Source organism: Rhinoderma darwinii, chromosome 2, assembly GCF_050947455.1.
Source record: "Rhinoderma darwinii isolate aRhiDar2 chromosome 2, aRhiDar2.hap1, whole genome shotgun sequence".
In the NCBI taxonomy this organism is placed as follows: domain Eukaryota; kingdom Metazoa; phylum Chordata; class Amphibia; order Anura; family Rhinodermatidae; genus Rhinoderma; species Rhinoderma darwinii.
The window spans coordinates 62,080,766-62,095,721 of record NC_134688.1 but is presented as its reverse complement, the minus strand read 5'-3'; the positions used below and the strand labels follow the sequence as shown (position 1 = coordinate 62,095,721).

Here is a 14,956-nt window from a genome sequence, read left to right as displayed (position 1 = left end):
TTGAGGGGCACAAAGTGGCACATCTTACTGAAGCGGTCTACTACAACCCACACCACCGACTTGCCTTGAGATGGAGGCAAATCGGTGACAAAATCCACGGAGACATGGGTCCAAGGTCTCTGGGGAATGGGCAAAGAACGTAGTAAGCCCGCTGGTCGGGACCTGGGAGTCTTGGACCTAGCACAAACCTCACAAGCGGCGACGTAGGCCCTAACGTCTTTAGGCAACACTGGCCACCAATAGTTTCTGGCAATGAGGTGCTTGGTACCCAGGATGCCTGGATGACCAGATAGTGCGGAGTCATGGATTTTCCCTAAGTACCCTTAGCCGGAATTGCAGGGGAACAAACAGCTTGTTCTCAGGAAGGTTCCCGGGAGCTGAACCTTGATCAGCCGCAATTTCAGAGACTAAATCAGAATCAATAGAGGAAATGATTATACCTGGAGGCAAAATACAAGCAGGATCTTCCTCCGAAGGAGGGCTGGCCATGAAGCTACGCGACAGTGCATCAGCCTTAATATTTTTAGACCCAGCCCTATAGGTGACCAAAAAGTTGAATCTGGTAAAAAATAACGCCCATCGAGCTTGTCTCGGGTTTAGCCTCCGGGCAGATTCTAGGAAAACCAGATTCTTGTGGTCGGTAAGGACCGTTACCTGGTGCCTAGCCCCCTCCAGGAAGTGGCGCCTTAAGGCAGGGTCATTCCACCGAGAAGCTACGCACCACTTCCTAAAGTCAGAACAATACTCCTCAACCGGTCTCTTACCCTGACGTAAGGTCACCAGCTAACTCTCGGCAAAGGCAGTCCCGTCAGTCTCGTCATAAATGAGTCCGAGAGCAGAAAAGAAAAGATCAACAGAGGAAAGTTCAGGGGCGTCAGGAGCCAAGGAGAAGGCCCATTCTTGGGGCCCTTCCTGGAGCCGGGACATAATTATACCCACCCGCTGGCTCTCAGAAGCTGAGGAGTGGGGCTTTAAGTGAAAATAGAGCCTACAACTCTCCCGAAAGGAGAGAAAAGTCTTCCGGTCCCCTGAGAACCGGTCAGGCAACTTGAGGTGGGGTTCAAGAGGTGAGGTGAGGAGCACTACCATGGTAGCATCAGGCTGGTTGACCCTCTGAGCCAGGGCCTGGACCTGTAGGGAGAGACCCTGCATTTGCTGAGCCAGGGTCTCAAGGGGGTCCATAGTAGTGTGAGGAACCAGGGTAGACTAGGTATATGGCTTGTGATTATGTAATCATGGGGGTAGGGAAACAGACAAGTGAGCCCTAATCTACCCGCCACTCAGTCCCTGCCTACTTGCAACGACCCGCCCTAGGCGACGGGGTACAACTGGGCGACGGTCCCTACGCTCAATAAGCGCACGACAGACAAACAGACAAGGGTACACAGAAGCTAAGGGAAATGGGGCAGTTGCCCACGGCAAACCGTGAGCAACAAGAGTGGTGAACGAGCCGAGTCAAACCAGGAGTGTACGAGGTACCAAACGCAGAGCAGGAGAGTAGTGAACAAGCCGAGTCAAACCAGGAGTGTACGAGGTACCAAACGCAGAGCAGGAGAGTAGTCAGTAAGCCAGGGTCAATATGAAGCAGGGTCAAATAGTTCAGAAGCTGAAGCAGGGCCAGGAAACCAAACGAGAAGAATCACAAGCAAGGAGGAACAGGAAAGGCAGGTATAAATAGACAGAGGGCGGGAGCTAACTCCGTCTGGCCAGGCTGTGATAGGCTCTCCTACTCCTAAGCCTGCCATCCTGAGTGGTGGAAGATGGAGTCAGTCTCACAGACATAGAAGCAGGTGCAGACTGATTACCTATGGGCGTTGACACAGAAGCTGTGCCTGGCAGATCCTTTACAGTGGTTGCATAAATATGTACACCCTTAAATTAATACTTTGTTAAATGACCCTTTGACTTTATGACAGCATTCAGTCTTTTTGGGTAGAAGTCTATCAGCACGGCACATCTTGACTTGACTTGGCAATTGTTTCCCACTCTTCCTTGCAAAAGAACTCCAAATCTGTCAGATTGTGAGGGCATCTCCTGTGTACAGCCCTCTTCAGGTCATCTGTCAGATTTTAAATGGGAATCAGGTCTGAGCTCTGGCTGGGCCATTCCAAAACTTTAGTCTTCTTCTGGCGAAGCCATTCTTTTGTTGATTTGGAGGTTCTGCTTTGGGTCGTTGTCGTGATGAAAAGTGAAATTCCTCTTCATCTTCAGCTTTTTAGCAGAGGCCTGCAGGTTTTGGGCCAATATTGACTGATATTTGGAATTGTTCATAATTCTTTTTACCTTGACTAAAGCCCCAGTTCCAGCTGCGGAAAAACAGCCCCAAAGTATAATGCTGCCTCCACCATGCTTCACTGTGGGTATGGTGTTCTTTTGGTGATGTGCAGTATTGGCTTTGCACCAAATATACCTTTCGGAATTACGGCCAAAAAGTTCAACCTTGGTCTCATCAGACCATAACACGTTTTCCCACATGCTTTTGGCAGACTTGAAGTAGGTCTTTGCAAAACATAGTCGGGCATGGATGGTTTTCTTTGTTAGAAAAGGCTTCTGTCTTGCCACACTACACCACAGCCCAGACATATAAACAAAATGGGAGATTGTTGTCACATGCGCTACACAACCAGAACCTGACAGAAAGTCCTGCAGCTCCTTTAAAGGGAATGTGTTGCCAGAAAAACATGTTTTTTTTAAAAAAATTAAACATTTAGTGTGTGGGTGATTAAACATTGTTCAAATTTTTTTTATTTTTTTCACGAGTCAGGAAATATTATAAATTATTTCTAATTTATAATACTACCCATTTTTGGTCACTAGATGGAGCTGTTCCCAAAATTGCAGCATTGCAACATTGGGTTAAAAGCCCTCGCTCTAGTGAGCTCTCAGCATCCCCCCCTCCTTTATCCTGGCTAGTGCCGGGATAAACGAGGGGTTTGAAAGGTTTAACCTCCTACACTGTGTGTCGCCATTTTTTGAGGTAACCCACAGTGTAGTAGGTTTACATACAGTAGTAAACACACACAAACACTAACATACATTGAAATCTCTTACCTGCTCCTGCCGCCGCGGCTCCCTCCGGCCCGTCCGCTCCGTTTGCTGCCGCTGTTCCATGTGCACAAGTCCGGAAGCCGCGACCGGAAGTAGTAATATTACTGTCCGGCCGCGACTTCCGGTCCACAGGAAAATGGCGCCGGACGGCGCCAATTTCGAATAGGACTGTGTGGGAGCGGCGCATGCGCAGTTCCCACACAGACGCCGTACACGGCAGTCAATGGGACGGGAGCCGTTTGCAGTCCCTATGGGACTGTGGCTGCCGTATTCCATGTCTGTGTGTGTCGTTAATCGACACACACAGAAATGGAACAAAAAATGGCAGCCCCCATAGGGAAGAAAAAGTGTAAAAATAAGAAACAGTAAAACACAAACACACAAATGAATATAAACGTTTTTATTAAAGCACTAACATCTTTAACATATAAAAAAATTATTTGTGATGACACTGTTCCTTTAATGTTGCTATAGGTCTCCCAGAACAATATTTGTCTTGTCTTTTCATCAAGTTTTGAGGGACGTCCAGTTCTTGGTAATGTCATTGTTGTGCAAATGTAATCCACGTCTTGATGAGCGTCTTCACTATGTTCCATGGTATATCTAATGACTTGGAAATTCTTTGGTGCCCTTCTCCTGACTGATGCCTTTCAATAATCAGATACCTTTGATGGGTTGTAAGCTGTTTACGGACCATGGCTTTTGCTGTGTACTGACTACTATTTAACATGAGTTTAAATGTGATTGGCTAATTCTGAACACAACCACATCCCCAATTATAAGAGGGTGTTCAGACTTATGCAACGACAATATTGTAGTTTTGTTATTTTTATTTTTCCCCTCTAAATGATTTCAGTTTATTTTTCAATGGAATTGAAAGGATTATGGGTCGCATTAAAGGTTGAAAAAGGTCTGAATTTATTCATCTTGTACTGATTTTTTGCCGTGACAAAAACCTGGCATTTTAACAGGGGTGTGTAGACTTATTATATCCACTGTAGTTACCTTTATTAACATTAGACGTTAGTCTTTTACATATTTGTGGACTAACACTGGTAATGGCAGAGCAAGCTAGAGCTGCTGCCTCATGGGGAAACAGATTTCTGTATAGATTGACATTGTTCTTCAATTTCAGATTTTATTTAAAGTGTAGCTAAACGTTTGACAAACTTCTGACATATCGTAATGACATGTCAGAAGTTTGGATTGGTGGGGGTCCGAGCACTGAGACCCCCATTAATCACTAGAACAAAGCAGCTGAAGCGCTCGTGTGAGCGCTCAGCCGCTTCGTGTCTGTTCAGCTTTTTCCGGAAAGCCGATGTATTGGCGTACGGGCTTATAGACTTTCTATTGAGTCCGTACACCGATACATTTATTTCCGGAAAAAGCCGAACAGACATGAAGCGGCTGAGCGCTCGCACTTGCGCTTCAGCTGCTTCGTTCTATCGATTGGTGGGGGTCTCAGTGTTCGGACCCCACCATTCCAAACTTCTGACATGCCACTATGACATGTCAGAAGTTTGTCAAACGTTTAGCTACACTTTAAAGTGCCGAGAAGTTACAGGGGTTGTCCCATTTGGACAAACCCTTCTCTAAATTTGGACCCAATGTCAATAACTGCAGGTCCAGCAGCTGAAACTCTTGAAGATCAGTTCTTACCACCGGGAAAAGCTAGGGGTGGCCAAACATTTTTCCATCAGCGGCCATGTCGCGCATTCATGGCATGCATTGGTCACACAAATCATGTTTAGTGCTCCAGAGCGGGGGCTGATCTTTGCAGTAGCTATCTGCTTTGGTTAAAAGAGAGGGCCCCAAGCAAAGGACACCCCTCTATGAAGTTCATATGCTTCAATTCCCCAGCGCTGCTCTGCAAGTACCGTCAGTCTTTATTCTGTTGACAGATTTACATAAGAGATGTCAGTAAAAAATGTCCATAGTTCTGTCTCTCCAAAGACATTGGTTGCATATTGCTAAGATATGCCCCCAATGTCCAATCGACAGGAGCCCAACAACTGTGACCCCGACGATCGCTTGAATACATTTTCAACAGCGCTGAGAAAATGCTGTGCTAATTCATCTCCTGATGGCTTTGCTAGGCTTTTTCCCGACGGCCGCATGGATAGCCGACCTCTGTGACTCCAACTGATCAGACATTGGTAGCATATCCTAGAAATTATAATTAATATCAGAACTCTCCGGGTGCTGAAGAGAGCAATTGCAATATGAATATTTTATTAGGGAATTGCTAGATTAGGCCTGATATATTATTCAAAGTTTAGATTATCTTGTGTTTGAACATTTTATTGAAAGAAACAGTACATGCTCAAAGTTATACTTTACCAGTAATCTAATTTTAATGGCATAGTATCCAGTCCAGTAATCTGGCAGTACGGTTCCAGGTTAGATAGTTCATACAGCTGGATCTCTCGATCCCTACATAAAATACAAATAATTTAAACAATATAATTTATTAGTGTTAGGGCCTGTTCACATCAGCGTTCACTTTCCGTTCCGGGGTTCCGTCTGAGATTTCTGTCGTGGAACCCCGCAACGGAAAGTCAAACGGAAACCTTAGCTTCCGTTTGCATCACCATTGACATCAATGGTGACGGAAACACTGTGGCAGGTTTCCGTTTTTGTGACGGAATCAATAGCGCAGTCGACGGCGAGAGATCAGTCTTGTCCTTGTCTGCCGACAGCTGAAGAGTGAGAGCGTGCGTGAGCGCGCACACGCTCTCTCTCCTCGCTCTTGCTGTAACACTGTCCATAGCTGATTGGACAGTGTCACAGCCATAGTAACACGCCCCCTTGCCATTAGATTTGTGTCGTCCAGTTGATTCTTTCCCTGGGTATTGCCGGAATCAGATCATTACACAACCCATGTGTCTGCTGTGGCGCTCACAGACCTACAGTTTGCCATACACATAATGATTATCACTAATGATTCAATTGACAATCCATAATGAAAATAATTTTGTCTAGGATACTATAAACGATCACTTATCTCTCATGCGTCATCATTTTTCTCATTCTTTAGTGGTGTATGCTATAATCTTAGCTTTTACTGTTGTCCAAGAAAAATACATGCGGAGCAATGTATGTGCACAATATTTCCCATGAAATTAAAACATTTCCTTGGGATCTATTTGTTTATGCCTCTCTCCTGACAAGCATTCCGATTACAAAGAAAATTGGGACACTTGTTGGGAGAACATATTTACATCTAAGCGAAAGGGTCATTAACCAAGGATGCTATATTGTGGGATGTCTTGAGATCAAACGTTCAACACCCCAACCATAAACATTACAGAAACCATAATAACAGTTCAAATTTACAGATGTAGTCATCTTTATCTTGACTCTTAACGCATTAAATACACAGTGGCAAGAACTTTAACCTGACTGTTTCAATAACTTTTGAACGGCTTTTGTTGTGTGATATCACACTGAGGCAAGTTAATAGAATCAATATAAACTTGGCTACATCTGTATATATATATATATATATATATATATATATCTATATATATATATCTATATATATATATATATATATATATATATATATATATATAGATATATATATATATATAGTTAACCGATACTAGTACTTACCCAGTTGCCAGGACTAACTTATTATACTGCGTCATGATTGTAAAATCTGTCACCCATTTTGTCATCTTCTTTACACTCTTTTCCTGTAACACAAACAAGATGATAGATTAATTTTAAAATATTATAAAAAATTAGATCAATATATAAGACACAGTGGCTCAGTATTGTTATCATGTCTGTTTTAGTAAATACGATACTTGCATTCCCCATAAAATAAGAACGCTGGAGCATCGTTTTATAGAATTCTCGATAGGCCTTCAATATTAAAGTCCCAGAAAACCCCTTTGAATGCTTTACATATTTTTTGTATGTTGAAATGACTTTTTATATACTTTATAACTTACAAATATTGTCCTGTCACGCTTTAGCTTGAGTTGTGTAGACCAAAAATATATGTGACCGTCTTCTCTAACCATTATTAGAGTGTTGTCTTGCATTAGAAAAACTCGCAGAATGGGATCCCCATGAACAATTTCCTGGATGGTCGCCGGTAACATGAAGCTTATTTTCCTGCGCCTGAGATAAGAGTCTTCCAGTTTTGAGTAGTCCAGTTGCATATAAGTGCAAAATTTTTCCTAAATAAAATAAAACATGAATCAGCGTACTCCAGTGTTATTATAAAAAATGTGAATAATCATTTAATATTTATATTTTTTTCTCATATATTCTGCTGTACTTAATTATTTGAGAGAACCATTTAAAGACTATGTACACCAATATAGATAATTTTTTTTCAATAAATCAATGTTTTATGTGATTTTAAACTACTTTTAAATTGACTTTTATAAACAAATAATACATAGAAGCTGTATCGTTCTGTTAATACCACGGACATCACTTCAGCTGCGCTGACGGCTTGGCTGAAAAGCTGTTCCTGCGTGTCTCTGACACACAGGATCCGGCTAATGACGATCACATCTAAGTGATCCAGTTAAAAATGATCACATCTAAGTTCATAACTTATATGTGATCGTTATTAACTGTATCCCGTGTGTTAGAGACATGCAGGACCAGCTTTCAGTCAAGCTGTCAGTTCAGCTAAACTGATGTAATCGGCTTTGACAGAATGATACAGCTTTTTTATGTATATAGGATACATAGAAGCTGTATCTTAAAAAATAAAAAAAAATTAAGAGAAGTCAATTTAAAGTTGTTTAAAATCACATAAAACATTGGTTTTATTTGTTGGTTTTTAATTCTCTCTTCAAAGGTGTACATAGCTGTTAACCTAAATGCGTATTTTCACCAACAAACTCCATAAAAAGTGTAAACACATGTCATTACTTACCGTATCTTCGTATCTTGTACTGATCGCGGTGGAGTAGCTGACAGTAAACACAAAGATGCTGGAAAGGGAATCCGCACTCTGAGTCCACAGGCAGTAAAGCCCAGACCACAGTGACAGCCTTCATTAGACTCCGGTTGGGAGAAGCTTCAGTGATAACTGTCCATATATTACATCACTGGAACTTCCCAACTTATCCGTATAATGGAGGTCTGTGACGGATGCCATTAAATGGCATCCGTCCCGCATAGGCTATTATGGCATCCGTTACATGTATACTTTTTTACTGGATACCGTGGTATGAAATAGCGTAGTCTACAACACTATTCTACACTTTTTATTTGCAGGACACCAACATATACTGGCCAGCGGGGGCCAAAAGGACACTCTTTTGGCCTCCGTCAGGCTAATGGACCTCTATGGATATGTTTAGCGTGTATGTCGGGACCCTTCCCGGCATACACGTTAAACGGACATCACAAACATTATGTGAACAGCCCCTAAGTTGTTACAAGCGTTTGGCAGATTTAAAAAAAATATTCTGGCATCTACTGATTGGTTAAAATAGGAAATATGCCCACTCTGATAGTCCCGTGGTACACCACCAGTGGTCTCTGTTAACATCACTGCAGTGATGACGTGCCATACCAAAAGGGAACTGCTGCAACCAATCACTAAAAAACACAGTAAAGCAAAGAATTTACAAAAATACTCACCTTTATAATTACATTTTAATTGTGAAAGCTTTTCATTAAGTGGAGGCTACAAGCCCACCTCCAAAATGCCACGAGTTCCAGGTATGTCTTCTAGGAAGACGCTTTTGCAGCCAGCCTGGATTATCAGGTCCTGGCGGCAGTTTCATGTCCTGCTTGGGAATCTGTATAGGAAATAACTTGCAGTTATCTATGCACATGCCATAAGTTATACCTTATGCAAGAGCGCAGGCAGGTCATGAAAACTGCTGCCAGAACCTGAGTGTCCAAATCATGAACGGCTAGTTAGAAGACCCTCTTAATGGGGTTTTGGAGGTGGGGAATTTTCTAGGGTGTCCCTTTAAAGGGGTTATCCAGGGACCAAAAATTGCTTGGGATTTATATTTTCATCAAAAAATAAGTCACATACTAATGTACTTTCAGTTTTAACTCTGTACCGAATTGTGGGGTTCAAACCTGATGAAGTGGTGCCGGAATTCCTGTAGTTTTCGTAATATTGATAACGCGCCGACACAGCCCCACATGACTGAAGACTTGCTTCCTGTGCCGTTCGTGCCGGCGTGTTATCAAGCACATGACCAAAAGGGACTGGCACATTGCCTATCGCTGGAGTCCCCAAGCAGAGCATCAGCTAGCGCTCTGCCGGGGACTCCATGACTGCTGCCGACGTCACTGTCCATATATGGACAGTGACGTCAGCAGCAGTGCTGGAGTCCCAGAGCAGAGCGCTAACTCATGCTCTGCTTGGGGACTCCAGCGATAGGAAACTCCTGACGTCACTGTCTATATATGGACAGTGATGTCGGGAGCAGTACTGGAGTCCCAGAGCAGAGCTAGCTGATTCTCTGCTTGGGGACTCCAGCTACATATCATTCTTCAATAGAATATACAGCTTTTATCTGATCACGTAATACAACTGAATGGAGATTTTATTTCCCATTGTAAATAACAGACTCTCATCTGAGGTCTGTTGCTTTGTTGTTCTCTATGACGTTGACTACATATTAAGTGGGCTGAAGATATACAAAAGAGAGGTGTGAGGTTTGATGTATTTTCATGAAATATGTATAATCAGTTCTAGAATGTAATAAGCCTATGCCTCAATACTCAGAGAAGATTCATTTGATAAACGTGTACTCCTCATAATCTTCTCCTCAAGTCAATTAAAATCAATGGGGGATTTAGTTATCTTTCACATCTCCCAGGAATGAGATCATTTTAAAGAAAACTTTTTCTATAGCTCTAAATTAAATACACAGTTTGTTAACTATGAATAGCCAATAAGCAGAAAACCACCACTGGAAATGTGAGGCATGGAATGATCCTACAGCCAAAACATATTTTCATATCTATTATAGAAATATATAAGTTTTGTATAAATTTTCCCCTAAATCCTAAAACAACATTGCAATATAAGATCAATTTAATCTGTAACATAACCATTGTTTCTCTATTATTATTATTCATTTTTTTTAATTATTATTGTTAGGAGTGAATTTCCATCTAAATCAGCTTATTCAATTTACTAATGGGAAGGTATCAACAAGAAACATGAAGCATGTATTAATCAAAATACAAAATATCTTTATTACAAAAATAGGTCTGGAACTACGCCCACAATATAAAAGACACGCGAACACAAGACATAAATAAAAATGGTAACCCAAAGAGGTAGGTTGGAGATCACATACACCAGAGTATATACATATGGGAGAAAGTACAATATAAAGCACCTGGCACAAGTAAAAGAACGTAAATGTCAAGTGTGCAATGGAAATTAAATGTCCTGCACATCCAAAGCATGTAGGTATACAAAGCATCAATAAGAGCTATATCAGACCTATGTTGCATTGATGAGTATCCAAAATGAAAAGGAAAGGCATAACTGTGATGCCAAAGAACTAAGCTACTGACCCATAAGTATGTTTTTGTGGTGTTCACCCGCTTCACCCTCCGACGCACATTATTATTATTATTATTATTATTATTATTATTATTATTATTATTATTGTTAGGGGTGAATTTCCATCTAAATCAGCTTAAGGCCCCATGCACACGACCGTGTTTTTGCGTCCGAAATTCCCCCGCAAATCCACGGGAGAATTGCGGACCCATTCATTTCTATGGGCCCATACACACTATCCGTGTTTTCACGGGTCTCCGCATGTCCGCAAATCCGTGCCGCAGAAACTCAGGACATGTCTTATTACGGGCCGCAAATTCGATGCGGACATGCCAATAAAAGTCAATGGGCCCGTGGAAATTGCGGATACATCTCCGTGTGTCATCCGCAGTTTGCGGATTTGCGGAAATGTTGCTAGGCGACGACCGGGAATGAGTTCTGTCGTCATCCTGTTTTACCTAGGCTTTTTTTTTTTCATCCGCATTTTGCGGATTACATATGGATGAACTGCGGATTACATACGGATGAACTGCGGATGACATTTCACGGAACACGGTCCTGGAATTTGCGGACCAGAAAAACACTACGGTCGTGTGCATGAGGCCTAAGGCCCTGGTCAGACTGAGTTTTTTTGCCGTTTGCCGCGTTGGCCTTGATCATTGAGCGCCGTGGGCAAAAAATTCAGCGAAAAACGCTTTCTCTGCCTCCCATTGAAGTCAATGGGAGGTCAGAGATGGAAACGCCCGAAGAAAGGGCATGTTGCTTTATTTCCCCGTTGACGGGAAAAAAATGCCTCCGCCTCCCATCGAAATCAATGGGAGGCGATTTCGGAACTTTTTTATGGCGATTTCTGACGCGGTTTCCACGGCAAAAACCTCAGTGTGAACAGGGCCTTAGGGTGTATTCACACTGTGTGTTTTTGCTGCGGTTGTTGCCGTGCGGCTGAAAAGTGCACAAAAAAAAGCATGCTTTTTTACCACGATTTTCTGCTATTTTGGCAAGCCGCCGTAAAAACGCATGCTTTTTTTGGTGCGGTTTTCGACCACGTGGCAAAAACCGCGGCAAAACAGCACTGTGTGAATATACCATAAATGGGTTGTCCCACAAAGACAACCCCATTTAGAAAGAAAAAAAAGAACCCGGCTTCTCTAGCTCCTGGTGATAAGCTGTTATCACCAGGGTAAGCCGTGTTTGGCTATACATTTCCCTTGCAGCGGCCCTTACAGGGGAAATATAGCATTACATGTCATTGATGGACGTGCCAGCTCCACCATATGCCCTAAAAGGGGGCTGTTGTCGTCAGACAATCTCTTTAAGGTCTTGTTCACAGGGCGCTCAAAAAACCCAATGTGTAAACATGTCAAAAACGCTAGCGTTTTTGCGAAGCACTTTTTAAATTACAGGTTTTTTTGATACGTTTTGGACGTGTTTTTTGGGCACGTAATTAGGACCCCCATTGACTATAGGAATTAGGTGCGTTTTTGATGCGTTTTACGCGCCTGGTATTGAACAAGGCCTAATGGTTTTCACAATGTAGTGGTGAAAACTGAAATGGAAATTTAAGGACACTAAAACAGTCCATCAAAAAGCAATGTCTAAGTAAAGTTATGTGAAATAATGATCCTAAATGATAATAATGTGACTTACCAAGTAGTTTTACCCATTAGACGTCTATAAGGGACACTGTCAATTGCCCTTGCAAAGTCCAAAAACACTATATCCACAGCGGCCCCTCTGTCTAGACTTCTGCTCACCTCTTCATAAAAACAAATCAGGCTGGTTGACAACTTCTGTCCTTAGTAAAACCGTGCTGGCTGTCACTTATAATAAGATTTTTGAACATATGCCTGTATATAGTCCCTCAATAGCCACACAAACATTTTTCCCATGATTGATGTTAAGCTTACTGGTCTATAATTACCCTGGGAAGACCTAGAGCCCTTTTTGAAAATAGGCACCACATTTGCCCTGCGCCAGTCCCTTGGCACTATACCAGTCACTAGATAATCTCTAAATATTATGAAGAGGGGAACAGAAATAACTGAACTAAGCTCTTTAAGAACTCTAGGGTGTAACCCATCTGGCCCAGGGGCTTGTGCACATTTATTTTATTTAACTTAGCTTGGACCATATCTACATTCAGCCAATTCAGTATATCAACTGATATATTAACAGCACTGGAATCGGCTATATCAGCTGCTCTTTCTTCTGTTGTATATACAGAGCTAAAGAACCCATTTAGTAACTCTGTCTTCTCTTGATCCCCTGTGACCAACTCCCCATTATCACTATTTAGGGGTCCTACGTGTTCAGACCTTGGCTTTTTTGCATTTATATAATTGATGAATTTTTTGGGATTTGTTTTATTATCCTTGGTCATCTGCCTTTCATTTTGTATTTTTGCAGATTTTATAACTTTTTACAGATTTTATTAAGCTCTTTATAATTTACAAAGGCTACAGATGTACCCTCAGATTTGTATTTTTAAAATGCACTTTTTTTTGTCATTTATTGCTCTTTTACAGAAGGTGTAAGCCATGTGGGGTTTAATTTTAGTCGTTTATACTTGTTACCTATAGGAATAAATGTTGCTTTATATTTATACAATGTAGATTTTAAGATCTCCCATTTATCATTTTTACCATTATTTGACATTAGTTCTTCCCAGTCTATGCCCTGAATTGCAGCCCTCATCCTGGGGAAATTGGCCTTCTTAAAATTACGTGTATTTGCCCTCCCGTCCTGTGTTTGTTTTTTACAGTATAGGTAAAATATAACTATATTCTGATCACTGTTACCGAGGTTTTCACGAACATTGACATTCCCAACAAGCTCTGCATTATTAGAAATTACCAGATCCAAAAGAACTTCACCTCTAGTCGGGTCTTCCACAAACTGGGCCATAATATTTTTCTGCCAACAGGTTGAGGAAATTTCTCCCCTTCGCAGTTGAAGCCGAACTATGACACCAATTAATATCCCAGTAATTAAAATCTCCCATTATCACAACAGTACAAGCCTGTGAAGCCCGCTCCATCTGTTTATATAACTGACCTTCCATCTCCTCAGTTATATTGGGGGGGTCTATAGATTACACCAAAAGTAATTTTTTTTTAGTGTTTACCTCCCTTTGTAATTCCACCCACAAGGTTTCAACCTCCTCACAATCTTTTACCCACTATTGTCTCTTTCACACTCACCTTCATATCACTTCTCATATACAGACATACATCACCACCTTCATTTCACTTCTCACATACAGACATACACCACCACCTTCATATATCTTCTCACATACAGACATACACCGCCGCCTTTCCTATTTGTCCCGTCTTTCCGAAACAGTGTAAAACCCTGAAGATTTACAGCCCAGTCATGTGAAGAGTGTAGCCATGTTTCAGCAACACAAACTATATCTATATGTTCCTCCAGTACCAAGGCCTCTAGCTCCCCCGTTTTGCCTGCTAGACTTCTGGCATTTGTGAACATACACTTTAATTTGTATTTCGAATTGTCACGTTTGGTATCAGAAATTTGATTATTTGACATTATTTAGGCATTTTTATTTTCATTGCTGTTTTGTAACAAAAGGATCTTCTTATCCTGTTGCCTAGTCCTCTCCCCACAGTCTATAACTCCCCCCACCAATATAGTCTGACCCCTCTCTAACCTAACTACCCCTTTATTTTCTACATTGACCTCCCTCCTCAGCCCTAGTTTAAATACTCCGCCACCCCAGCTACAATTCCTTCCCTCAGCACCACAGCGGACCCCCTTCCATTTAGGTGCAAATCATCTGCAGAATACAGTTTGTACCCCCAATGAAAAGTCAGCTCAGTGCTCTAGGAACCCAAAGCATTCTCCTCTACACCAAGACTTAAGCCATGCATTTAACTCCCTGAGCTCCCGCTGTCTTTCCTGTGATGCGCATGAGAATTCCTGAGAATACTACCTTGGAGGTCCTTCCCTTCAGCTTGTAGCCTAGTTCTTTAAAATTATTCTTAAGGCTCCTACACCTACCCTGTATTCTGTCGTTGGTACCCACATGGACCACGACAGCTGGATCATCAGCAGCCCCTCTCAGTCATTTATCCACTCGTTTCACCACATGCCGAACCCTGGCACCAGGGAGACAGCAAACCATTCAGTTGAGGCGGTCTCGGCGACAAATTATTATATCTGTCTTCCTGATTGTACAATTCCCTACAACTACTAATTGTCTAGCTTTACCTGCATTACTAGCCGAATACTAGCTGGGCTGTTCCCCTGGCTGTTAGGGAGATCAGTATCCACTAGGGCTGCCATTTTTGAGACTGACACCCTCGCATCATCACCCAACTTGGCAATTTTGCTTGGAATAAGAGAAACAGGATTGGCCTTCCTTTTCTTGGA

General features: G+C 42.0%; 1 protein-coding gene across 1 annotated transcript in view; it reads right to left on the bottom strand.

The window, feature by feature from the left end:
* The window catches only part of LOC142741709 (cilia- and flagella-associated protein 337-like), a 170,494-nt gene that overhangs the window by 140,606 nt on the left and 14,932 nt on the right, over window positions 1–14,956 (bottom strand). The window contains exons 6-8 of the mRNA XM_075851051.1: window positions 7,008–7,238; window positions 6,664–6,746; window positions 5,389–5,481 (exon numbers count right to left, since the gene is read on the bottom strand). Coding sequence (XP_075707166.1) covers window positions 5,389–5,481; window positions 6,664–6,746; window positions 7,008–7,238 — 407 coding nt within the window. The remainder of the gene's footprint in view (window positions 1–5,388; window positions 5,482–6,663; window positions 6,747–7,007; window positions 7,239–14,956) is intronic.